The sequence below is a fragment of the Protopterus annectens genome, chromosome 13.part0 (genome assembly GCF_019279795.1).
Source record: "Protopterus annectens isolate FY-2018-M chromosome 13.part0, PAN1.0, whole genome shotgun sequence".
In the NCBI taxonomy this organism is placed as follows: Eukaryota; Metazoa; Chordata; order Ceratodontiformes; family Protopteridae; genus Protopterus; species Protopterus annectens.
This window is the reverse complement of record NC_056747.1, coordinates 1,192,796,205-1,192,823,847: the sequence shown is the minus strand read 5'-3', so window position 1 is coordinate 1,192,823,847 and position 27,643 is coordinate 1,192,796,205. Positions and strand designations below refer to the sequence as shown.

Below are 27,643 nucleotides of genomic sequence, written 5' to 3'. Positions count from 1 at the left end.
TTCACGTAAAGATATTAATACTTTTAGCCAAAAGTTAGGTACTGCACCAGGGCCTGGGGTTTTCAAATTAGGAGCTTTTCTTAAGTTTGTTTCTATCTCTCTGGCCGTTACTTCATCCCATTTCATATCCTGTACATCTGAACTTTTTATTCTTTCTTTCACTTCTTCTATCCATTTAGAATCTTTGTTATGTTCCAAAGGATTTTCATAGACATTGCTCCAAAATGTATCTATTTCTTCTTTTTTTTTTGCTGGTCCATCAATTCCTTTTGCCTCGTTTCCCTATAATCTATAAAACTTTTTTACTCATCAATAAATTGCTTATTTTGTACTTTTCCTTTATATTTATCTTCTAATAACTTATACCATATCTAATGATACAAGTGCATGCGTAACATGGCAGATCACGATAACAACTGACAGTGACTTCCTCCTTACTCAGCTTGGTGAGAGGGACATCAGTGTATCTCCAATGGAGTCTCCAGTGACCAGAATGTTGGATTGTGTGGTGGCTTGCCTTATGAGCCTACAAGTAGAGGCTCCATGAGAGGTAGAGGCTCCATGAGAGGTGGCTGTATGTGTTGATGTGGGTGTTGTTTTGAAAGAGTGCATTTGGGACTGCTGAGGGCATCTGTTATGTGTAACTTTGTCTAGGAGGTCTTTGGGGGTTAGGAAGGTTACATTTAAGTGCCTCAGCATATGTGGGTCTATATGTCTGTTTTGTACTGTGTGGTGATAGTGCAGTGCAAGTACTAATGACAACCTGATTGATATTAGGAGTGTTTTGCTTCCAGCGACGCTGTGTAACTAAACCTTTCACATACCTTATCAGTTTGAGAATTTGCTGGTTGTCAGTAAACATGAGGCAATTTCTATACTGCCCTAGGATGTCTATAACCACCATACTGGTAAGTGAGAAAGTTCATATCCATGGCAATGGGCCCTTTTCTATTGATTAGATGGTTGCTTTAAGAATATTAAGTAATGTTAGGAGTATCTGCTTTGCAACTCTACAATCATTGCTTGTTACTAGAAGGTACTGGTGAAATTTCAAGGATGATTTTTACAGGAAAAATGTCAACTCAAAATGCCTGCATCTTGGGTCTATGTTATAACAGCGAATGATCAAAAGATCAAATGCTGTTACATCAACGACAAAAGAAAGAAAACAAAACAGAGCTAACAGCCAGAACAGCGAATGTTTCCCAAGGAAAAAATTTGCTGTTCCCACAAACAAACAAACAAACAAAAAAAAAAAAAAAAAAACACTATTTTAAGTGGGGGGCTTCACCCCAGAAACCCCTCATGTGGGGGGCTGAGCACCCACCCACACACCCCCTACTTAAATACATCAACTCCGAGATCGCACTACAGTGCCGAAAACGGCACAGTGATGGAAACAACAAAGAGACTCATTTCCCAGGGAAAAAATTCGCTTAAAAGCCGCTTCATCATTTTGTGATTTTAACATTTATAGTTCGACGAAGACGCATTTGACATAATGCGTCTTCGTTCTTCTGACAGGAACACTGCATCTCTACAGGGTGCAGCCTAACACTTTAGGGGAAAGTAGACCCTGATGATTTATGGATGCAGTATTTAGGGAGATATTCTAGACAGCAGCTAATGAAGCAGTACTTGCTGAAAATAAAGAATTTGCTTTTTCAGGTATGAAGAACAGCCAGGGATTATCTAAATTGGCTGCTACCCAGCTATTACTCATGATGGTCTCACCACAGCTTCACATTGCTGGGATTCAATGCTCCTTTGCTTCTTCTCTCATCAGAATCAAAACAGTACTGCCAATCCCAAGATGAAAAGCTGGCCACAGGCTCTTAGCTGATCAAAAGTCTGGCCCCAGATGATGTAGGGGTTTGTAGGCTTGTTGTACCCTTTTCCTGGTAGATGCCTTGAATAGCAGCCAGAACAATCAGAATGATCCCAAACGAACATTCACTGCCCAGTCAGAAATGTACAGTTGTGTACACTTACCATAAATGTAGATGTTCGAGTGTATTCACTGTTGCAGTCATTACATTTGGGTAATCTGCCGGCAGGTTGCCCTCAGTCGGCCTGAATACATAAGTCTTTGGTCCTGCGTCAGTTGCTGTCTTCTCTTCCATGACGTCAGGTCGTCAGGGGTATAAAACATGCAGCCGACGCCATTTTCTTTGGTTGTTCTTGCCCCCGATGTCAGGTGCCCACAAAAAGGTAGCCAAAAAAAAAAAAAAAAATATATATATATATATATATGTATATGTATATATATATATAAATATATATATATATATATATATATATATATACACATACACGCATCAATATAAACTTCACCTTCATCTACAAGCAAATACACCACACAGGTTGTAGAAGATAGAGAAGGAAAGATAAATTCCAGAATGACAGGTGGATGGCGGGAGGGTAACCTGGACTGCAACAGTGAATACACTCGAACATCTACATTTATGGTAAGTGTACACAACTGTACTATGTTCTTCGTGTTTCACTGTTGCAGTCATTACATTTGGGTAGAATCCCAAAGCTATGGTTGGATGGCTGGAGCTAAACAGCATTACGTGCGGCTATAAGGCCCAGCAGCACTGCAGTGGCAAAGCCTGTCCTGGACTTAAGAGTAGAGAGGTAAATGATAATGCTTTGTAAAGGCGTGAATAGAACTCCAAGTAGCAGCCTCTAGAATATCTTTGGTTGGTACTCCTCTGAGAAAGGCTGCTGAAGTAGCTGCAGCTCTGGTGGAATGAGACCTAATGGCCTTGGGCACAGGTTTACCATGGTGTAAGTAGCAGAAACGGATGCAGTGGCTTATCCACTTTGAAATCGTCTGCTTTGAAATAGCCTTTCCTTCTGATCCTGCAAAATATGACACTAGTAATTGCTCAGTTTTTCTTAGAGCTTTAGTCCTGCTCAAGTAGAATCTTAGCTGTCTGTGTACGTCCAAGGAATTCAGAATTCTCTCCCACTTGTTCTGCGGATTTGGATAAAAAGTTGGCAGGTGAATTGTTTGGTTAAGAGCCACACTGGAAACCACCTTAGGCATAAAAGTAAAATTTGTTCCCAGAGACACCCTGTCTGGGTAAAATATGATAAAAAGGCTCTACAGCCATGAGGGCCTGTAGCTCTGAAACTCTTTGTGCTGAAGTAATTGCTAGTAGCAGAGCTGTTTTCCATGAAAAGAACTTTATATCAGCGGTAGCCGCTGGTTCAAATGGAGGCAGGGTGAGCTTTTCCAACACATAATTGAGGTCCCATACAGGTAATGGTGATCTTCTAGGAGGCCTTAAATTTTTGGCTCCTCTAAGATACTGCTTGAGTAAAGGATGAGAAAAGATTGGTGGCTCTGTATTGTAATGAGCCGAAATGGCAGAGGCATGGATTTTGATGGATGAGAAAGACAGGCCTTTGTCAAGCATCTCAGTTAAGTACTGAGATATCTGAGGAATATTTGGTTCTGCTGTATCCGTTCCTTGTGCTGGATTCCAAGCACAGAATCTCTTCCATTTGTCAGCATAAGATTTTCTAGTACTAGGCCTTCTGGCTTCTAAAATGACATCCATCACAGCTTTACTGAGAGGTGCTGTTTGTATAACTACATGATCAGCCATGCTGCCAGGTTCAATGTTTCTAGTTGATTGTGCAGGATCTGATTGTTTTGCTGGGACAGTAGTTGAGGTCTTTGAGACAAGTTCCTTAGGAATGGGTACCAGTACTGGCGGGGCCAGTCCGCGGCAATTAGTATCATCTTTGGTTTCTCTTGTCTGACTTTTAGGAGGACCTTGGGGAGAAGAGGCAGAGGAGGAAAGGCGTAAACGGATTGGTTTTTCCAACTGAAGGATAGGGCCTCCATTTTCCATGCTTGTCTGTGATAAGTCCTTGTGCAGAATCTTTTCAATTGGTAATTTTGAGGAGAGGCAAATAGATCTATGTTTGGGCTCCATTTCTCTGTTATCATGCTGAAAACTTGTGCATTTAGTTTCCACTCGTGAGGATCCATAAGGTTTCTGCTTAAATCGTCAGCCAGTGTATTTTGTTTTCCTGGCAGGAATTGAGCTTGAAGATGTATTTGGAAGGTCAAAGCTGTGTCCCACAGTGCCATGGCTAATCTGCAAAGGGGGGGTAGGAGTGTGTGCCCCCTTGCTTGTTTATATACCACATGACTGTGGTGTTGTCCGTCTTAATCAGTAGTTGTCCTGGATGAAGTAAGTCCTTAAAGGCTATTAGGGCATTTTGAACAGCTAGCATCTCTTTCTGGTTGATATGCAGATGCATTTGGTTTGGGGTCCATATGCCCCGAATACATCTTCCTGCCATGTGGGCCCCACCAGGCATAATCCGATGTGTCTGTTGTTAAGGTTTAGCTGGTAGGGGGGAGAGTGAAGGCCTTTCCCATGTTTTGGCGACATGCCTTCACCCACCATAGAAACTCCTGTTGCAAGCAGGGTATGAGAGGAATCATTGCTTCCAGACTGTGAGAATACTGACTCCATAAACTTTTCAGGTACCACTGAAGTTTCCTCATATGCAGTCTTGCATATGGAATCAGTAGGATGCAGGATGTCATGAAGCCCAGAACCTGCAGAATTTGTCTTGCAGATAACTGGATCTTTGTTGCCATCAGTTTGAAGTAAGTAGTCAGTTGCCTTTGCTTGTCTGGCGTGAGGTAAGCCATCTGGGCAGTTGTATTCAAGCTTGCACCCAGGAATGTTATCTTTTGAAAGAGTACCAGTTGTGATTTATTTTCGTTTATTGTGTACCCTAGGCATGTTAGAAGCCTTTTTACAAACGCCAGGTGTCGAAGAAGAATGTCCTTGTTCTCTGCTTGAGTGAGACAGTTGTCTAAGTAAGGATATATTTAAATACTTCTTTGTCTGCAAAATGCAATTACTGGTGCCAGGCACTTTGTAAAGACCCTGGGCACAGTAGATAAGCCAACGGGCAGTACAGAGAATTGGTAATGCATTAAGCCAGCCTTGAATCTGAAGTTTCTTCTGCACGACTGTCTTATTGAGACATGCAGGTATGCCTCTTTTAGGTCTAATGTCACCAGCCAAGCATTCTTGCACAGCATGGGCAGAAGCAGCTGCAAAGTCAGCATTTTGAATTTTGGAATGACCAGGTACGTGTTCAAAATCGATAAATGCAGTATTGGCCGCCAGGCCTTGTCCTTTCTGGGTACCAAGAACAGTCTTGAGTAAAAACCTTGTCCTTTTTCCTGTTCTGGTACTGGCTGAATGGCCGCCATACCCATGAGGGACGTAACCTGTTTCTGTGCCTCTGCCCATTGATTTTTTTTTGGCAGATCTGGCCAACCATTTGCCATTGGCAGAGTGTGGAAATGGAATCTGTATCCCTGTGATACCATGTTTAGTACCCACTTGTCCTGGGTTATTAACTGTCAATTTTGAGCAAAAAGTGCTAACTTTCCCTTTATGAGTGCTGCCAAAAGATAAGTGCTTGGAGTAGGCAGAGGGAAGTCATTGGGATTTGTTTTCTGTAGGTTTGCGCTTTATCTCTTTCAGATTTGGAGGTAGAAGCGCCCCATTGCTTTGACTTGTATGAATCTTGCATCTGGTATCTGGAACCCTTAGGGCGTCTGGATTTGCCCCTTTGAGCTCTGCCTGACACGGGAGAGGACCAATTTTTTGTAGGCCAGTGTCTACTGAATCTAGGTGGCTGCACTTTTAAGAAGTCTTTAACAGTTTGCATAGACTTAGCTTTGTCTTCCATTTTCTTTAAAACCTCTTCTGCCTTAATACCAAACAGAGAATCATGCTGTAAAGGTGCATCTTGCAATTTAGCTTTAACATGATCAGGCAAATTCTGTTCCTTTAACCAGGCGTGCCTCCTAATTCACAGACCCAATAACTGCGGCCCTGCAGGAAGCCTCTAAGGAGCCAAAAAGTACAGTTTTGTACCTACCATAAATGTAGATGTTCGAGTGCTCATACAGCTGCAGTCATTACAGATGGGTTATCCTGCCATCAGGCGGGTCCTCGGTCGGCCGAATTCCAAAGTCTAGGTGACGTCAGTGCGGCAGTGGTATAAAAGAGGCAGCCAACGCCATTTTCTTCAGTTTTTTTTGCCCCAGATGTCAGGTGCCCCCAGAAGGAAGGCAAAACATAATGTTATGCAAACATGCAATATAGATAAATCAAAAAACAGTAGTTGCAAGCAAATACACCATAAAAGAATACCCCAAATAGGTTGTATGATAAAGGTGTTTGTCATAAGGCCTGTCCTAAGAGGGGACGGAGGGGGGGTAACCTGGACTGCAGCTATATGAGCACTCGAACATCTACATTTATGGTAGGTACAAAACTGTACTATGTTCATCGTGCATACAGCTGCAGTCACTACAGATGGGAAGAATCCCAAAGCTAAGTAAGGGAGGTAGGCACTAAGTGGAACTAGGAGGAGCGAGGATGCCCTGCAAGACTGCTGTGGCAAAGCCTGCTCTAGATTTTGAGTATAGTGGAAGGTGGTAGTGCTTGGAGAAAGTGTGCACTGAACTCCAAGTAGCTGCTTCCAAAATGTCCTTGGTAGAGACCCCCTGAGGAAAGCTGCAGAGGTACCTTTGGCCCTGGTGGAGTGGGATCTGATGTATGCAGGAACAGATTTTCCATGAAATGAATAACAAAAGCGTATGCAGTGGGCTATCCATTTTGAAATTGTCTGTTTGGAAATCGCCTTTCCTTGAGCACCTGTAGCATAGGACACAAAGAGTTGCTCAGATTTCCTGAATGGCTTTGTTCTGTCCAAATAATAACGAAGTTGTCTGTGAATGTCCAAGGAATGTAGTAGTCTCTCCCCTTTGTTCTGTGGATTTGGATAAAAGGTAGGTAAGTGGATAGTCTGATTCAAAGCTACACTGGATACTACCTTTGGCATGAAGGTAGGGTTGGTTCGTAAGGAAACTCTGTCCTGATGGAAAATGATGAATGGTTGCACAGCCATGAGGGCCTGTAGTTCCGAAACCCTGCATGCTGAGGTGATAGCCAGAAGGAAAGCTGTTTTCCATGACAAGTATTGTAGCTCTGTTGAAGAAGCTGGCTCAAAGGGGGGCAGGGTCAGCTTTTCCAATACGAAGTTGAGGTCCCAAGCTGGAACTGGTGGTTTCCTTGGGGGTGTTTTATTTTTTGCCCCTCTGAGGAACTGCCTTAAGAGAGGATGTGAGAATAAAGGAGGGTCTGTGTCGTATTGTGCAGAAATGGCTGAAGCGTGGATCTTGATGGAGGAGAAGGAAAGGCCACTGTTTAACATCTCAGCTAGGTACTGTAAAATTTGAGGTATATTTATTACCCAAGGATTCTGGCCCCTTTCTTGATTCCAGGAACAAAATCGTTTCCATTTGGCGGAGTAGGCTTTTCTAGTAGAAGGTCTTCTGGCCTCCAAGATGACATCCTGCACCTCCTTGGAGAGGAGAGTCTGTTGGGAAATTAAGGTATTCTCCATGCAGCTAGATTTAGGGTTTTGAGCTGGCTGTGAAGGGTTTTGTAGTTGTGCTGGGACAACAGAAGAGGGACTAGAGTTAGGATCCATGGTGGGGAGTGTGTCAGGCTCTTTAGGAGCAGATACCAGTGTTGTCTTGGCCAGTCTGGAGCAATGAGAATCATTTGTGGCCTCTCTGCTCTGGCTTTTAATAGAACTTTGGTCAGCAGAGGAAGAGGAGGGAAGGCATAGACTGCCAATGTTGTCCAATTGAAAGAGAGTGCGTCCACTTTCCAGACCTGTGGATGATAGGTCCTTGAACAAAATTTTTTCAACTGGTAATTTCTGTGGGTAGCAAATAGATCTATGTCTGGCTGTCCCCATGCCTGAGTTATCTCTGAGAAAACTTGAGGATGCAACTTCCATTCGTGTGGATCTGTCATATTTCTGCTTAGGTTGTCTGCCAGTGTGTTTTCTTTCCCTGGCAGGAATTGTGCCTGTAGTTGAATTTGCAATTCCAGTGCTGTGTTCCATAGGGTCATGGCTTGCCTGCACAGGGGGTATGAATGAGTTCCCCCGTTTGTTTATGTACCACATGACTGTGGTGTTGTCTGTCCTTATCAATAACTGGCCTGGATGCAGTAGGTCTTTGAAGGTCATAAGAGCACTGTGCACAGCTAGCAGCTCCTTTTGGTTGATGTGTAGGTGCTTCTCTTTTTGGGACCATTTTCCCTGAATGCACTGATCTGCCATGTGTGCTCCCCAGGCGTAGTCTGAGGCGTCTGTTGTGATGATTCGAGTTGCTTGAGGTATACAGAAAGGGAGACCTGTGTTTCTTTGGCATGCTTGAGCCCACCACAAAAATTCCTTTTGAAGGCATGGAATGAGTGGTATAATTGTTTCCAAGCTGTGGCTGTGTTGAGACCATAATTTTTTTTAAGCACCATTGTAGTTTCCTCATATGCAGCTTTGCACATGGGATTAGTAGGATGCAAGATGCCATGAATCCCAGAGCCTGCAGGATTTTCCTTGCAGTTAGCCTGGTGAAAGTTGCCATTTTGCTGAAGTATTGAGACAGTTGCCCTTGTTTGTCTGGCGTGAGGTAGGCCATCTGGGTGGTTGTATTTAAGCTGGCACCCAGGAAAATTATCTGCTGAGAAGGTATTATTTTTGATTTCTTTTTGTTCACTGTGTATCCCAGGAAGTTTAACAGCTTTATTACAAACGCCAGAAGCTGCAATAGAATGTCCTTGCTGTCCGCTTGGTTCAGGCAGTCGTCCAGATATGGGTAGATTTGTATTCCTTGTAGTCTGCAGAAGGCAATTACTGATGCCAGGCATTTCGTAAACACACTGGGCACGGCAGATAAGCCAAAGGGCAATACAGAGAATTGGTAATGGGTTAAACCTGCAAGAAATTTGAGGTATCTTCTGCAATCTTGTCTGATAGGGACATGCAGGTATGCCTCTTTGAGGTCCAATGTTACCAGCCAAGACTCCTTGCCCAGCATGGGAAGAAGCTGCTGTAATGTGAACATCTTGAATTTTGGCACCTGTAGATATGTGTTTAGTATGGATAGGTCTAAGATAGGTCTCCAATCTTTGTCTTTCCTTGGTACCAGGAATAGTCTGGAATAAAAACCTTGACCTTGTTCTTTTGTAGGTACCTCTTGAATCACTTTCATGTCCATGAGAGCGGAAATTTGTCTTTGTGCCTCTGCCCTTTGATTTTGTGGCAGGTTTGGCATGCCTCTCATTTTTGGAAGGGTGTGAAAGTGGAACCTGTAGCCTCTGTCTATAATGTCCAGAATCCATTTGTCTTTTGTAACAATATGCCAATTTTTTGAAAATAATGCCAGTTTTCCGCCCAAAGGTGCTGCCATTAAAGCTTTGCTTGGCAGGAATAGGGGGAAGTCATTGTGTCTGTTTTCTAAATGACTGTGATCTATCTTCTCCACCTCTTGGGGTTGGTGCTTGCCATTGTCTTGCTCTATAAGATCCTTGAGGTTGTCCTCTACCCCTTGGGCGTCTGTATCTGCCCCTTTGAGGTCTGTCCGTGGCTGGAAAGGACCAGTTTTTTGAAGGCCAGTTTCTGCTTTCACTGTTTGCATTGATTTCGTTTTTTCCTCTGTTTTCTTTAGTACCTCTTCAGCTTTAACACCAAACAACACATCTTTTTGAAGTGGTGAATCTAATAACTTTGCTTTGACATGATCTGGTAAGGTTTGCTCTTTGAGCTAAGCATGTCTACGTATAACAGACCCTGTGACAGCAGCTCTACATGAAGCCTCTAAAGCATCAAAACCACACTGCAAGGTATGTTCCACCTGCTCTGCACCATGCAACAAATTCTGCAACTCTTCCAAATCTGGTTGTTCTGTTTGTGTCATTTTGCTTTTCAACTGAGATAACAAAAACTGTTGGTACTTTAACATATGGAATTGACAGTTTAATGCCCTCATGGTTAAAGTGGCAGATGTATACACCTTTTTCCCCCACATTTCTAATGCTCTGGAATCTCTTTCTGAAGGTAAAGGATTTTTTAGCAGTAGAGGCCTTTATTCCCTTGGGACCCTGTGAAATAGTTTCTGGGTCAGCAGTATGGCTTTTATAAAGGAACTGGTGGGAATCAGGAACCCGGTAATACCTGTCTGATTTAACAGGGGCTGGAGGTAAAGAATCTGGATTAAGGCTGGCTTCTGTGTACACATCATCCAAAACATCTAAAACAGGAGGGATAGTCAGGGGCCTATGCTGGGGGAGCAATAGAAATTCCTTGAGCCTTTTCTTGGAATCTGAGTAATCTTGGCCTTCCCAGTGAAAGTGTTCCCTCAATGTATGCAGGGTTTCCCCAAAAGAGTAGTCCTCAGGGGGGGAGACCGAGGGAATAGACTCCTCAGCATCAGAGTCTTCGAAAGGGGAATAGGCGTAATCCTGGTCCTCAGAGTGTTCTGCGGTAATAGAAGCCTGGTCTGAGGTAGGGTAGTCTTCCTCCAATCTGGGTCTTTTGTCAGAGGAGGGTTGAGAGCCCCTGATGATAGTAATCAAATCCTCAGCCATTTTAAGCATTTGCTTTTTAGGCATGGGGCCTTGAGAGGAGGTCTGAAGACCCTGTTTTTTAGCTTTCATGGCTGCTTTAGATTTAGTGAAGGATTTAATAGAGAAGGTGGAAGGCCTGAAGACGCCTTCAGAAATGGCAGGCCTAACTAAATTTTGAGTTTCCCCGCCTAGAGTGGCGTCGGTATCTGCAGTAGGAATGGAGACCAAGTAGCCTGCGACCTCGGGTACTGAAGTCACCGGTAATGTAGTTTCATCGGTATTCAGGGGCTGTGTAGGTGCCTCGCTGAGAACCGGAGAACCGGTAGTCGGCCTAAGCGTGGTCTCAGTACTCGGTGCGGACCTCGGATGTCGGTCCTTATCTTTGCGTCTTTTGCTCAAAACTGGTGTCGGTGTATCTGACGACATGATATAATTAAATTTTTTGCCAAAATAATGAAGGGCGAACTCCGCCCAGAGCTTAATAGTGCACTTGTTGAACCTAGCACAAAAACGGCAGGCTGAGACGTCGTGGTCTGGGCCTAAGCAAGGTATACAGAAAGAGTGGAAATCCTTAAGCGGTATTTGCTTCCCACAAGAAATGCAATTATTAACTTTGTCTGACATCGGTCTGAGGCAAGAAAAGTTTCCCCAACGGGGTACTTAGCTTTCAAGAAGACTTCGGCTGAAATACTTTCGTAAATCTCAGGAGCTGGCCGACCGGCACTTGCGAACTGCTTCTGCTTCGGGCACCATGCGGCAAGAAAGACTGAAGAAAATGGCGTCGGCTGCCTCTTTTATACCCCTGCCACACTGACGTCAGGGAAGAAGCGACGACAACCAACGCCGGACCTAGACTTTGGAATTCGGCCGACCGAGGAATAACCCATCTGTAATGACTGCAGCTGTATGCACGATGAACATCCACATTGCAAAGTATGCTTTCCAACCTGTTCAGCTGCATGCAATAATTCCTGCAATTCTTTATTTTCTGCACAATCTGAAATCAACATCATTTTCTGTTTCAGCAATCCCATAACATGTTGTTGGTACTTAAGCATATGAAATTGACAGTTTAAGGCCCTAATTGTCAAGGTTGGAGCTGCATAAACCTTTTTTCCCCATCTGTCCAGTGCCCTTGAATCTCTGTCAAAGGGGGTAGATTTTTTGCTGTTGAGGCCTGAACTCCCTTTGTACCCTGTGAAATAGTTTCAGGATCAGCAGCAGGGTTTCTAAATAAAAATTTATGTGAGTCAGGGATCCTGTAATATCTGTCAGGCTTACTGGGAGCCAGAGGTAAGGAGTAAGGAGTCAAGCTTGACTCCGAAAACACATCATCCACAATGTCTAAAAAGAGGGGAATGGCTAAAGGCCTTTGCTGAAGAAGAAGGAAATCCCGGAGTCTCTTTTTTGATTCTGAGATTTCTTGACTCTCCCAGTGAAAATAATCCCTCAAAGTATGCAAGGTTTCTCCAAATGAATAATCGTCAGGAGGAGATGCAGATGGTCCCCGCGGTGGTGGTGCTGCGGTAGCATTGTCGCCTCACAGTAAGATGCTGTCCGGTTCGATTCTCAGCTAGAGCGTCTTCTGTGTGGAAACATGCGTGAATGGGCATACCTTCATTGAAGGTTGTGCGTCAGGGCTGGTAACTCTGCACATAGAAATCAACTACCAATCATTAGCGGACCGGAGTTCCGCTGTGGCGACCCCTAACCAGGAAAAGCCGAAAGACACAAAGGAGATGCAGATGGTATAGACTCCTCTGCATCAGAATCCTCATACGGAGCAATAGATAATTCCTGATCAGAAGAGGAATCAGAAGAAATAGAAACCTGATCTGAAGATTCATAATCAGTGTCTTGCCTAGGCCTCTTATCTGGAGGGGGATGGGTACCCCTGATTAAGGTAATGAGGTCTTCAGCCATTTTGATCATCTGTTTTTTAGGCATAAAGGCCTGTGCACGTGGCTCATGCTTCAGTTTTTTAGTTTTAGAAGTTGCTTTTGTCTTTGGTTTTGCAGCTGTCGTCGGTTTGATATACAAATGTTAAGGTCTGAATACACCCTCAGAAGCCGGTGCCTGCTCAGCGGCTCCGGACCCATCCGAATGAGATGCATCTGTCTGTCCAATACCTTGAGTATCTTGCGGCATGCCGGACTCCACGTGGGTGTCGGTAGGGGCCTGCGACTCGTTAGCGGTTATCAGGGGCTGTGAAAGCGCCTCACTGAGTACCAGCGACTGGCTTAGGAGAAGCTTCATCGTCAGTTTTGGATCTCGACTGCCTGTCTCTTTTTCTTTGTGTTTTTTATGTACTCCGGTAGTCGGTTTTCTATCCGACGACATTTCTGGGTAGCTAAATCTGTTTCCAAAATACTTTGATGCTAAAATATACTGACGCTTAACAGTGCGTTGGTTAAAACTAGCACAAAACCGACAGTCAGACACATTATGATCAGGGCCTAGGCAAGGAATACAGTATAAATGGAAATCCTTATGATGTATTTGCTTCCCATAAGTAATACAATTATTAACTTTTTCTGACATCGGTAAGGAGCAAGAAAAAAGATTCCACAACGGGGTACTTAGCTTTAGTGAAGACTTTGGTTCTGAAACTCAAACTCGAATATTTCAGTAGTTGGCCGACCGGCACTTGCAAAATGCTTCTGCTTCGGGCACCGCGTGGCAAGAAAGACTAAAGAAAATGGTGTCGGCTGCATGTTTTATACCCCAGACGACCTAACGTCATGGAAGAGAAGACAGCAACTGACACAGGACCCAAGACTTTGGAATTCAGGCCGAATGAGGGCAACCTACAAGCAAATTACCCAAATGTAATGACTGCAACAGTGAAACACGAAGAACATCTGGTCAACAGCAAGAAGATATAAGCACAAATTCCTAGCTGCCATTTGAGATATGCATGCCCAACCCCCTTCTTCAACACTGTGATGAGCACTCTCAGGAGCCATTTATCCATAAACCCCCTGTGTGTGCTGTGACTTCATTTGAACACAAAACATGTAGCCAATGGCTATGTATTAGTTATGTACTATAACATTTAGTATGAATTCCTCAACATTTCTATTCCAGCCGAGGTCAGCAGTGATGACTTATGTAATGTGATACTCTCTGCAAGCTAGTTTTCAGATGTAATGAGTCCTGCTTTACAGAACAGTTTCAGAAATAAAGCTTTATCTAACCTCATTTTCAACTACTGGTTGTAACTATCCTATTGGACTGACCTTGAATTAAACAATAAACTTCAAACTGTTACATTAAACAAGTGCAAAAGATATATGACTCTTTGTGGTGAGCTAGTCCGTGCATAAATGGAATACAACATTCCAGCGTCCTTACCAGTGCTGCCACTGATACAAGTCATTTGCCCCTTTATGAAAAAGGGAGGACAGGAAGGTACATTCAGAATCTCTGTTCATACTGAATCTTTTTTAGACACCTCCTTTTGCTTTTTCAGTCTCAAAAGTCCCACCTTATCTGTTCCTTTCCTAAACATACATTAACAACACATCCTGCACCATCTTTTTTACAAACTAAATTACTTGTTTTTTTTCCCCCTCCACTTTCCAGTTTTAAGCATAACAGTCTACTTTAAAATCCGATCACTGGCCTCTAAATTCCATTCCTACAACTGCTAATGAAGATAATTTTCCTTATGCTTCCAATTACTTTACTTATAAAAATCAGTGGCCCTTTCCTCTTCCATGTAATATTAACTTCACTGAATCTTTGCAAACATGGCTACCATTTTATCTAATATCGTTCCCATTTCTTTATCAGGCATGGTATTCAAGACATTTCCTTGTCTTTACAAAGTCTCACTGCCTTGATAAATCTGTTTATGTGCAATTCTTCTCACTGTAAACTCACTTTTATAGGGTGATTAGTCTTGGAATGATTCAAGACACAATGAGGGAAAGATGTGCAAAAAACAAACAGTAATATTATAATCTATAAAACACTTATCTGTTTATTATACACAATTAGCATTAAAAAATACACATATATATATATATATATATATATATATACACACACACATACAAAAAAAAAAAAAAATATATATATATATATATATATATATATATACACACACACACACATTGTTGGTTTCGACATGTACTGAGGAGGGATGCTGGGTATATTGGGAAACTGCCAGGTAAGAGGAAAAGAGGAAGGCCTAAGATAAGGTTTATGGATGTGGTGAGAGAGGACATGCAGGTGGTTGGTGTGACAAAGCAAGATGCAGAGGACAGGAAGAAATGGAAACAGATGATCCATTGTGGCGACCCCTAATGGGAACAGCCGAAAGAAAAAGAAGACGATGATTTTACAGAAGGTGTTCAATGAAACAAAATACTGCAGTGTTTCTTCTACCACACTACTAAACTATCAACTTGGAAGGACCAATGATACCAAATACTGGGAAATAAATATACTTAAAAACGCAGACTTTATACCTTATTTTAATATCTTGCTACAGTCTGAAAACCAACAAGTTTAAAGAAGGGTTGGGAGGGTGGCCTAATGGTTAAGGTGTTTGCCTTACAAACACAAGGTGCAGGGTTTGAGTCTCACAAGGGATAATTGGCTAGGTTTAAAATGGCTCGCAAGGGCAGTTAGCTTAGTACTAACCTATGAACCTATGAACCTATGAACACACTCATGACTCTGATCAGTCAAAATGCACATACCTTAGCTGACACTAGATCATAAAGTAATAAAGCCCTGCTTGCAACCAAGGTGATCCAAGACTGATTAGTCACCCAAATACTGCAGAAGATGGGCAGGGAGGATGGAACTGAGCAGCTTAAGTCTGCCTACCCATTGTGGGAAATGGAGACAGCTTGGTCTGCTGTTACATGCAGCATATGGACAAAAGTGAGTAGTTGAGTCTGTCCAGCACTATCCATCAGCTGGAGTAGACAATGTCTGTGTGGACAGAAGCATGCAATTTGGATATGGCACAGCAGGTTGTTCCTTTGGCAGGCATGCAAACCAATCTGATCTACTCCAAACTCCAAAGTAAGGGGGCAGATAAAAACTGACACACTCTCATGGGTGGCATGTATGGACAATAAAAATAATATAAAAAAATATATCTAAATCAGCTTGGGTGGCTTGAACTACCCAGCCTAATCCAGTATAATCAACTGATTATGGCCTATAAAATCCTCTATAATCCAGACAATACTCCTGCACTTAAAAATATTATCACCCCCTATAACAACCCTAGACCGCTTCGATCCTCTAACAAACTACTAATTCAGACTAGCAAAATTAATAACACAGCTGGTGATTCTCTCTTTGCAAACTCTGTAAGTAGATCCTGGAACTCTCTTCCAGCTGATATTACCTTACTTTCCCACCTTAAGTCAATTTAAAACTAGACTCAAACAACATTTGTCACTTAACTGGCTATGTCAATGTTTCAAGCCTGGCTAACTCTCTCTAGAATGTGTAAAAATCTGTTAACCAGTTTACTGTGTAATTTAATTTAATCCTGACTTGTGCTCAGGATTAACTGTAACCTGTGGAACTTGTTTAACTTGCTTACTTATGTAATCTATGTAAATAGTCTGCTTGTAATATGTAATGCTGGTATTATGTAATGCTGTATCTGCTTACCCTTGGAACTTTTCTCCCCGGGCCTCCGCTGAAAATGGACATGCATCTAGTCGGACTATCCCGGTCAACAAATGTAAAATAAATAAAATAAGAATGAGTGCTCTGTATTTCAGATATCATATATCCTTATTTTGTTGACAGGCATGCCTTCCTTGGGATGCAGATGGTCTATACACCACTACTGAAACTTCATACTGCTTAATATCATAACATGACTTGTCAAATCCCCTCCCTCAATGAAAAGTGAGCTCAGGTAGAAAACAAACATCCAAGCAGTCAGCTATAGATTAGTATAGTGAAGTGGGCAGAAGAAAGTAACAGACTCCCCTTACTTGTAGCCTTCCCCCACGTTTTGGTCTCTCCTTCAAAAGCAGTACAAACACAAACTAGTAAACCTGGAACGCACAACAGTATCCACTGCATGCCATATCAACCACTTGTTTCCAAATCCCTGCAACTCCTCCCTGGCATGTCTGTGTTGTAGCAATATGACTAAAGCCTTACGAATGAAGTCAAACAAATGGTCATACCTATTTGAGAAATCAAAACCTGTTCTCAAACCCAAGTGCCACTTCTCCACACCATATGTCCAACTTGGCTTAAAGTCTTCTGAGGTTATTCCAGCATTTCTTACAAGCCAACTAGTCCACAAAACAAAAGCACATAAATATACAATGCAGCTTCCACTATGCAGTACTATGTTACCAAGATGCAGCCTGGGTTCACAAAGCAAAACTAATGAAAGCTTGGCTACAGGACAGTATCTGAGGGTCCAAGAACCACTACAAGGAAAAGACTGTGTGTGAACTCCACCGTGGTCTTGTTACAGGACTGACTATAAGTATAATTATAAATCAGATGTGGCCAACATAACTTTGTGACTGTAAGTAGTTTCAAAAAGGTATGGAGCACTGCTTCACTGTATACTATGCTGCCTACTAGCTTTATAATACCATAATGTCTTTCAAATGTAAACAATGATTTGTGTCTCGCCTACAATACAATCTCGGACCCTCCACTACTAGAGATGCTCCATATCTGCAAGTCTAACTCTTTGTGCATTACCCGATCGAAAGGCCTACATCTAATATACAACATTAACAAAATATGCTGGAGAGGCAGGTTTGTCTCGCAGAGGCTGCCCCGTCTCTGGAAAAGACTTCCCATACACGTCAGAGTACGTCGCTGACCCTCTTCAAGGGCAACCTTGATGAGTGCATGGGAAATCACAAATTTGTCTCAAGGGTTCCATCTGTGCTCTTCATTGAAAGGGGTGACAGGTGCTGACTGAGGTTTTTTCTTTGGGGATAAACTCTTGACTAGGATTGTAAGGGCCCCAGGGCATTTGCCCAATAACCTCCCATGATCCTGATTAACACTCAGACTGTGATAGGCATTACACATAGTGGCCCTGGTATCCATCGTATGGTAAAGGAGGAGGATGAACAGCTAATAAACCCTACCAAAAAACAAGTGAGAAGCTACTTAGTCGAAACTATAACAGAAGGGTGAAGGCAGATGGAAGAAAAGCAAGTATGTCAGTAATACTGCAGAAGGCAAGAGTGAAAAAAAAAATGAAACGAAATTACTCATACCACTTGATCATTAACAGGTCTCATCATCCGGGCTAATACATTCAGCAGGTCTTGTCGCTTCAAAAACTGTAAAAGAAAAAATCCATAAGAAATAAGGAAAAGAAAACAGTTTAAATAAACAGAGCTTAATCTAATACCCAAAACAGCCTCCTGCTACCAGCACAAGATTATTAGCTAGCAGTCACATCCAAATGCTTACAGGTTAAACAGATCCAAGACTGCAACTTAAAGCAGTCCTTGATTCCATCCATCCATCCTCTACCCCTTTTCTCCCACTTTTTTTTGCACATGGGGCCAAGGTTTACACCACTGGGTGGCTAGCTCTACCACAGTAGCTCATCCGTACCACACACAAACACAGATAGACAATTTAGAGTCCTTGACTCCATTTCCTTCTTAAATACGCCAAAGCATACCCATTTCAATTTCTTGACAAAGAAAAAGCTGTACTGTGCTTAAAGCTAATCTAAATTTTGTAAACATCACTAATAACCTCTATACTACATGGCAGCTCAGTAATTCCAACTACTCGTAATCCTGTATCTGTCAGTACTCCTTTGTGGCACCCTAGCCCAGTTGCGTATTAAAGAACAGGATTTTGGGGTGTAAAAAACATTGTTCTCAGAGCGTCAAAAAAACTTTTTCTAAAGCCACTACTTCTGTTCTGCTTGCTAAATGAGCCTTTCAGTTACTCCACTGAGTACCTAGTTAATACTACGATATGTATGAACACAAGCTGGTAGAAAAAACAAAACAAAAAAGACATTCCTGCTTCCCAGTAAATCACAAAACCAACTCAAACAGACCACCAGCTTATTCAAATGTCCAGTACCTTTACTGAAAGGAGTTGGCAGTTTCCAAAGGAAAAAAACAACAGACTCATTTCGATAATGTACCGCACATTAACAGCTTATATACTGAAGGCATGTTAAAAAGAAAAAAAAAAGAAAAAAAACAAAAACAAAAGAAGATACGAGGTTATTAAACCAAGGATGAAACAATTATTTTGTTAATAAGCCTAACATCACTGAGTTGTTGTTGTCTGTCTTTCGGCTATTCCCGGTTAAGGGTTGCCACAGCGGAACTCTGGTCCACTAATGATTGGCAGTAGATTTTCACGAACGCCAAGGTGCCAGCTCGACGTCCAACCTTCAACGAAGGCATTCCCATTTACGCATGTCTTTCGAATGCCACCCAACCGCGGGGAGGACAAGCCTGACATCACTGAGTACACTACAGAAATGTGTCCAGTTATATAACTGATATATTTTGGATCTACAACACTTTAAAAACAACTACATGTTAAACACCAACTTTCAAACATTAGCTGGAGCAAAGTAGAGCAGTATTAAGAACTTACCGTAAATGCAAATGTTCAACTATATTCAGAGTTGCTTAACTAACTCTTGGGATTCCTGCCTACAGAAACTAAAAGGCCTGTATGAATACCAGGGATTTCACCTTCTCCCTCAAGACACAGCAGAGTCCTTACACTTCCAATGTAAGGATGTCATGGTATAAAGAGTAGTTGAACGGGGCCATCTTCAGGTCTTCACTGCCGCAGATTCCAAGTCTCTGTTACCCAAGATCCAGAGCATAACCTGACCAAGAATGACCCCAATCCAGTACTAAAGGCTGCATGATGGTCAGGAGGGGAAAGGAATGAGGTAGACAGCTGACTGGTATCCCATCTCAACCCAAGGGCAATGGTCCAGACAGATGGGATAAACTACAGGAGGGAAAGTACAGTTGTGTGGGTAAATTTACTTTAACAGTAGATGTTCGAATAGATTACTTTTGCAATATCCAAAGCTATCTGGCACATACCCTAGCAATGACTGAATAACAGGCTAGCGTCCAAAGCCTTTGGACACCTTCTATGTGCCCTAATCAGTTGACAGCCTGAGCCTGGTTAGGACACTAAACCTTCAGAATGTTTTTGCTGTCAAAGATAACTCTCTTCTGTGGTTGTCAACTCCACAGCAGGACATTTCAACTTTATCTCGTACAATTACAACAGTGATTAATTATGCAAGTTTGGTTCAACAGTGAATGTATTCAAACATTTACAATTATGGTTAAGTTCCTAATACAACTGTACTAAATTCTTCACAGTTCACTGTTGCATTACTGACTTCTGGGAGGACTGAGAGCACTACGCAAGAAAGGGTGGCTGTCAAAATGGAACAAGAGTTCATTCACTACTTTGGGATCAAGGTGGGTTTCTGCTGAAGGTGACTCAACTTATGAAAAACTAAGAAGGGTTTTCTACACAAGAGAGCCTGAAGTTCAGAGTTCTGCCTAGGTGACGTTAAGGCTACCATCACAGCTGTTTTAATGGATAACATAACGAGAACATGAAGTGCTAAACAAAAGGTAGGTACAGTTAGTTTTTCCAACAAAAAACTTGAAGCTCCAAGGTGATGCTATTTTTTTGTTGGAGTGTCTGGTGAAGAAACCCTTAAGGAACTTTTTCATAGGCAAATGAGAGAACATGGGGGGTATAATGGCAGAAAGGAAGATATGACTGAGGCATGAACTTTGACAGACACCTACGACAGGCCTGCTTTGAAAAGACCTGACAATTAACTCAGGACCAAGGACATCTGTGCCTAGCTATGTTTCTGTATTCTGCTAAGGCGTCAATGGCAGAATATTTTCACTTGGTTATATAGGATTTTCTAGTGATTTCTGGCCTCCCTTAGTAAGTGAAGCACATCCTCAGAAAACATGTGCTTGATGAGGATGAGAACTAGAATACTTACCCCTGTCAACCTCAATTTTTTCACACGGAGTACATGACAGCACCCTTGATCTGGGATAAAGAAGTCTACCTGGCAGGGTAGGAAAAGAGGTTTCTCCCTGGCAAAGCTTAGAAGGAAGAAGAACTTGTGCTGCACTGGACAAAAAGTACAGTTGTGTACACTTACCATAAATGTAGATGTTCGAGTGTATTCACTGTTGCAGTCATTACATTTGGGTAATCTGCTGGCAGGTTGCCCTCAGTCGGCCTGAATTCCAAAGTCTTGGGTCCTGCATCGGTTGCTGTCTCCTCTTCCATGACGTCAGGTCGTCAGTGGTATAAAACATGCAGCCGGCGCCATTTTCTTTAGTCTTTCTTGCCACGTGGTGCCCAAAACAGAAACATTTCGCAAGTGCCGGTCGGCCGACTTCTGAAATATTCACGTTTGAGATTCAGAACCTTAGTCTTCAAAAAAGCTAAGTACCCTGTTGGGGAAACTTTTTTCTTTTTTCTAGACTCCTCCTTGGACTCTCATCCCATATCTTCTGCTATACCCTGGAGATGAGGGAGAATGGTAGAGGAAAAGTACAGTTGTCTACACTTACTGTAAATGTAGATGTCAGCGTATTTAATGTTGCAGTCATCACCTGTGGGTTATCCCTGCTGTGGTAGCCCTTGGCTGGCCGAATACCAGAGTTAATTTTTTCTGTGAGGTCTGCTGTCGTATGCGGTCTGACATCAGTGCTATAAAGGAAGGCAGCCGATGCCATTACATCAGTTTTTCTTGCCCTAACCAGAAGCCCAAGTAAATAAGGTAAAGTGGTCCTGGTGGCTAAAAGCCACCATTATATGCCTCTTTGTGGCCTGTCTGACACGGGAAAGGACCAATTCTTAGAAGGCCAGTTCCTGCTAAATCTGGGTGGCTGTACCTGTAAGAAATCCTTCACTGTCTGCATAGATTTAGCTTTATCCTCCATTTTCTTCAACACTTCTTCTGCTTTAACACCAAACAAAGTATCATGCTGTAATGGAGCATCCAATAATTTTGTTTTAACATGATCAGGCAGAGTCTGTTCCTTTAACCAAGCATGCCTTCTAATGACAGATCATGTTACAGCGGCCCTGCAAGAGGCCTCCAGTGAATCATAACCACATTGCAAAGTATGTTTTCCCACTTGTTCAGCTGCATGCAATAAATCCTGTAAATTCCTTGTTCTCAGAACATTCAGAATTTGCCAACATTTTCTGTTTTAACAGAGACATTAAGTATTGCCGACATTTCAGCATATGAAACTAACAATTTAAAGACCTTACAGCCAAGGTAGTAGAAGTGTAAACTTTTTTCCCCCATCTGTCCAGTGCCCTAGAATCCCTATCAGAGGGGACAGGGTTTTTCGCAGAAGCAGCCTTGACCCCCTTTGGGACCCTGAGAAATAGTTTCTGGGTCAGCAGCAGGTTTTTTATATAGAAATTTATGAGAATCTGGAACCCTGTAGTATCTGTCCGGCTTAACAGGTGCAAGAGGTAAAGAGTCGGGAGGCAGGCTGGACTCTGAAAATACATCATCTACAATGTCTAGAACAGGTGGAATAGCAACAGGTCTGTGCTGAGGTAGTAAAAGAAAGTCTCTGAGCCTTTTCTTAGAATCTGAATAATCTTGGCTCTCCCAGTGGAAATGCTCCCTCATGGTATGCAGGGTTTCCCCAAATGAGTAATCCTCAGGAGGAGAGGCTGAAGGAATAGATTCTTCAGCATCATAATCCTCATAGGGAGGGATAGAGTATCCCTGTCCTGAAGAGGAGTCAGAGGAAATGGAAACCTGATCAGAGGAATCATATTCAGTATCTTGCCTAGGCCTCTTACCAGGAGGGGTATGGGAACCCCTTATCAAAGTAATTAGGTCTTCGGCCATTTTGAGCATCTATTTCTTAGGCATGGAAGTCTGTCCTGGAGAATGCTGTACTTGTTTCCTTGTCTTTAAAACTGTTTTAGTCTTTGTCTTGGATGCTGAAGTTAGCTTGATATAAAGCTGTGTAGGTCTGAAAACACCCTCAGAAGCCAATGCCTTCTCAGCGGCTCCAGAACCATCTGAAGGATTAGTTTCCGAAGGCCCAATACCTTGAGTATTCAGAGGCCTAGTTGTCTCCACGTGGGAGTCAGAGGTGGCCTGTGGCTCTGAGGTAGCGGGTGTCAGGGGCTGCGAAAGCGCCTCACTGAGAACCAGCGACTGGACTAGAAGAGGCTTTGTCATCGGTTTTGGACCTCGGATGCCTGTCTTTTCTTTTTCCTTGCATTTTTTATGAACTCTGGTCGTCAGCTGTTCCGATGTCATTATGTAGTTAAACCTTCGGCCAAAGTAATGAAAAGCAAAATCGTACTGACGCTTAACAGTGCGTTGCTTAAATCTAGCACAAAACCGACAACTAGCAACGTTGTGGTCAGGGCCTAGGCAAGGAATACAGTAAGAATGAAAATCCTTATGAGGTATTTGCTTCCCACAAGAAATACAATTGTTAACTTTTGTTGACATCGGTCTGGAGCAAGAAAAAAGTTTCCCCAACGGGGTACTTAACTTTATAGAAGACTTCGGATCTGAAATTCAATTTCGAAAATCTCAGGAGTCAGCCGACCGGCACTTGCGAACTGCTTTTGCTTCGGGCACCGCACGGCAAGAAAGACTGAAGAAAATGGTGTCGGCTGCATCTTTTATACCCCTGGCGCACTGACATCAGGGAAGAGGCAACAGCAACTGACGCCAGAGACCAAGACTTTGGAATTCAGGCCGACTGCAGGTAGCCTGCCAGCAGGATAACCCTAGTGTAATGACTGCAACAGTGAAACACGATGAACATCAGGGGCTATTCTGTGACAAAAACGAGCTGGAACGGCTGAAGCGTGGATTTTAATAGAGAAGGAGAGGCCACTATTAAGTAGCGCCGCTTGGTAGTCCAGGATAAGAGGGATGGAAGGCTGTGAGGTATTGCCCCCTCTGGACTGCCTCCAGAAGCAGAATCTTTTCCATTTTCCTGCGTAGGATTTTCTGGTGCTGGGCCTTCTGGCCTCTGTGATAATATCTAGAACCTGTTTGCTTAACAGGGGCCCCTTGTTTGCCTTTAGAGTATTACCCATCCCAATGGCAGATTTAGGCATGGGCGCAGGAGCGTGCGCTGGCCCCTTTTTAGACTTTTTTTTTTTTTAAATGCTTGCCTTACAAAGAACCCTGTCAACAACGCGCCTAAATACTGTACATCGGAGATGTGATTGAAGGTTGCAGTCAGATGACTTTTCTTTAAAACGATCCTCCAACTGCATCTCCATTGTAATTCAGGGACGTTGGTGGCTGTGATATTATCACAACGAGTAAGTAGAAACTTTTTTTCCATCAGACTCTTAAGACAGTTTAAAACCAGACTTGAAACTGCTCTTCCACTCTTAGGGAGTGATCAGCATTGAGTAATAATTACTTGCTAATTTTCATTGAAGAGAATTATTTCAAGGCGCCAAATAAGCTTTTTTTTTTTACCTCTTAGCTATACTTTCACAATTTTCAAAGATGGCCATGCCAACCTATCTGCCATTAGTTAAAGTCAAACATTGTTACGTTATTTCTCGCAGTTTTTTTAACTAAGGGCGCTCAATCTTATACCACATTCACCATACTATGTCCTCCTTATGAGGAATGTTACTCATTTCGAGTATCCAAAGTCCATGTTTACTACACGTTAGAGGTGAGAGATAACTGGTTGGCACCCCTGGGTACTGACTTGAACCAGTGTAGCTACTACAAGTCAGAGCCCCTTCAAGCCCAGAGGGAATATGCCCGCTGTGCAGGTTCAGCTGTCAAGACTGACAGTTTGGGTAGCAGCTGGTCTTGATCTCTGCTGGTCTACACTGAACGCTATGCCAAATTTGCATGTAGTGTAATATTTCATCTAGGGAAACACATTAGTGTTTGTTTTTGCGGTACTTTGCATCACAAAATAAAGCTGTAAGACCTAGGAATATTTACGCTAGTTGTTTCGTTTGTATTTATGAGGTTGTGCAAACGATACCAGATACCCTGTGATGTACCCCCCTCTATACATTTTTGATACCACAGTTAGTGGGGCATGAAAGGTACTTCGGTCTAGTTTTAATTTCTGGCAGTATTAAGATGTGAATAACAGCCCTGCATGCTGTCAGTGTATCAGGTGTCCATTCTGTGTTGTGAGGGTGGGTGATCCCCCCTTGTCATATCGTGCTGCGTAACTGTATCTTCGGGTGCCTAGTGATTCTGTTAGGTTATGTACTTGGTACCTCTGGGCTTGTTCGTCACCTCCCAAAATTACACTTTGATATTTCTGCCTTTGAGGGATAAGTAGTCTTTAGATCCATACAGTAGAAGTACCAAAACATCCATAAGCATTCGCAGTTATCAAACGATAGACACAAATAAATAGAACGAGTACTAGCACTAAACAGGAAACCGTTGTTTCCTAGGCTGAAGCATCCTGCTGTATTGCTGTCTTTACCCAAACCCATAAAGGACTTTAACCTTTCACTTCTTAGATCCAAGTCAGCCGTTCGCTTGCATCAAATTATTAGGTTAGCTATCACAGGCACTTTACCTGACACAGGTCCTTTTAAAGGAGCCTCTGTGCTTGTTGTCTCTATCATCTGGTATGCTGCTTGCTTATCATTGAGTACCGAAGACCTCAGCAATTATGGAATCTTCTGTAATTTCCTTCTGCACTCATAAGCACTCAGCAAACTGACCTTAGGCATTTTGCTTTTCTCCCTAGAAAAAGTACAGTTTTGTACCTACCATAAATGTAGATGTTCGAGTGTATATACTGCTGCAGTCATCACACTTGGGTTATCCTGTCGTCAGGCAGTCCCGCAGTTGGCCGAATCCCAAAGCCTTGGTCCGGCGTCGGCTGTCGTCGCTTCTTCCCTGATGTCAGTGCGACAGGGGTATAAAAGAGGCAGCCAACGCCATTTTCTTCAGTTTTTCTTGCCCCACATGTCAGGTGCCCCCAACTAGGAAGGCAAAACAAAAAGCTATGCAAAAATTCCTTAAAAGATAAACAATACACCATACAGACATGCATCCAACTAATTGATGAACATGGAGCTATAACTAACACCCTGGTATGTAGAGGGGATGGTGGGAGGGTAACCTGGACTGCAGCAGTATATACACTCGAACATCTACATTTATGGTAGGTACAAAACTGTGCTATGTTCATCGTGTTATACTGCTGCAGTCATCACACTTGGGTTGAATCCCACAGCTATGGATGGGTGGCTCGTACTAAACTGGGTTAGGCGAAGCTAGGATGCCCTGTAGCACTGCAGTGGCAAAACCAGCTCTGGATTTTGAGTATAAAGGAAGGTGGTAGTGCTTGGTAAAGGTGTGCACTGAACTCCAAGTAGCTGCCTCCAGAATGTCCTTGGTTGGAACCCCCCTGAGAAAGGCTGCTGAGGTTGCCGTAGCCCTGGTAGAATGGGACCTAATATTAACAGGCACTGCTTTCCCATGGTGCGAGTAGCAAAAGCGGATACAATGTGCTATCCATTTGGAGATGGTCTGTTTTGAAATGGCCTTTCCTTGTGAACCTGCAGCATAGGATACAAAGAGTTGGTCAGTTTTTCTGAAGGTCTTTGTCTTATCTAAATAGTAACGTAGCTGTCTGTGAATGTCCAAAGAGTGAAGGAGTCTTTCTCCTTTATTCTGGGGGTTTGGATAAAAGGTGGGTAAATGCATGGTCTGATTTAAAGCCACACTGGATACTACTTTTGGCATAAAGGTAGGGTTAGTTCGTAAAGAGACCCTGTCCTGATGGAAAATGATGAAAGGTTCCACTGCTATAAGTGCCTGTAGTTCTGAGACCCTGCGTGCTGAGGTAATAGCCAGCAACAAAGCTGTTTTCCAAGACAAGTATTGTAGTTCTGCTGAGAATGCTGGTTCGAAAGGAGGCAGTGTTAATTTTTCTAAAACGAAGTTCAGGTCCTAAGCTGGTGTTGGGGGCTTTCTGGGGGGTCTTATATTCTTAGCCCCTCTGAGAAACTGCCATAGTAAAGGGTGTGAGAACATTGGAGGATCCGTATTGTACTGAGCTGAAATGGCTGAAGCATGGATCTTAATGGATGAGAATGAAAGGCCTTGGTGTAGCATCTCAGTTAAGTATTGCAGTATTTGAGGAATGTTAGGTATCCAAGGATTTTGGCCTTTAGCCTGGTTCCATGCACAAAATCTTTTCCATTTGTCTGAGTAAGTTTTTCTGGTGCTGGGCCTTCTGGCTTCCATAATGACATACTGGACGTCCTTTGAGAGAAGTGTTGATTGAAAATTCAAGGTATTCTCCATGCAGCTAAATTTAAAGTTCTGAGCTGGCTGTGAAGTATCAGAGAGTTTTTCTGAGTCAGCAGTAGTGGGAATTGAGGCAAGATCCATGGAGGGCTGTGAGTCAAGTTCCTTAGTAATGGGTACCAGTGCTGGCGTGGCCAGTCCGGAGCAATGAGGATCATTTGTGGTCTCTCTGATCTGACTTTCAATAATACCTTGCTCAGTAGAGGTAGTGGTGGGAAGACATAGACTGCCAATGCTATCCAACTGAATGACAGGGCGTCCACTTTCCAGGCTAAGGAGTGATAAGTCCTTATGCAAAACTTCTGTAGTTGGCAATTGTTGGGGGAGGCAAATAGATCTATGTCTGGACATCCCCACCTTTGAGTTATCATTGAAAATACTTGTGGGTGTAGTCTCCACTCGTGAGGATCTGCCATATTTCTGCTTAATTCGTCTGCCAATATGTTTTCCTTTCCTGGCAGAAATTGTGCTTGCAGTTGCACTTGGTAAGTCAATGCTGTGTTCCACAAGGTCATTGCCTGTCTGCATAAAGGGTAGGAGTGTGTTCCTCCTTGTTTGTTTATGTACCACATCACTGTGGTGTTGTCTGTCCTTATTAGTAGTTGTCCTGGAAGCAAGAGGTCCTTGAAAGCTGTCAGTGCATTTTGCACAGCTAGCATCTCCTTTTGGTTGATGTGAAGATGCATTTGTTTTGCAGACCATTTGCCCTGTATGCACTGTCCCGCCATGTGTGCTCCCCAGGCGTAGTCTGAAGAATCTGTTGTCATAGTTTGGTTTGCTGGAGGTAAGACGAAAGGAAGACCCTTGTTTATTTGACATGCTTGAGCCC

General features: G+C 42.9%; 1 protein-coding gene across 2 annotated transcripts in view; it reads right to left on the bottom strand.

The window, feature by feature from the left end:
• The window catches only part of CCDC47 (coiled-coil domain containing 47), a 1,413,375-nt gene that overhangs the window by 930,914 nt on the left and 454,818 nt on the right, over positions 1-27,643 (bottom strand). For both annotated transcript variants that reach the window (XM_044055193.1, XM_044055194.1), the window contains exon 6: positions 17,720-17,785. In XM_044055193.1, the coding sequence (XP_043911128.1) occupies positions 17,720-17,785 (66 nt within the window). The remainder of the gene's footprint in view (positions 1-17,719; positions 17,786-27,643) is intronic.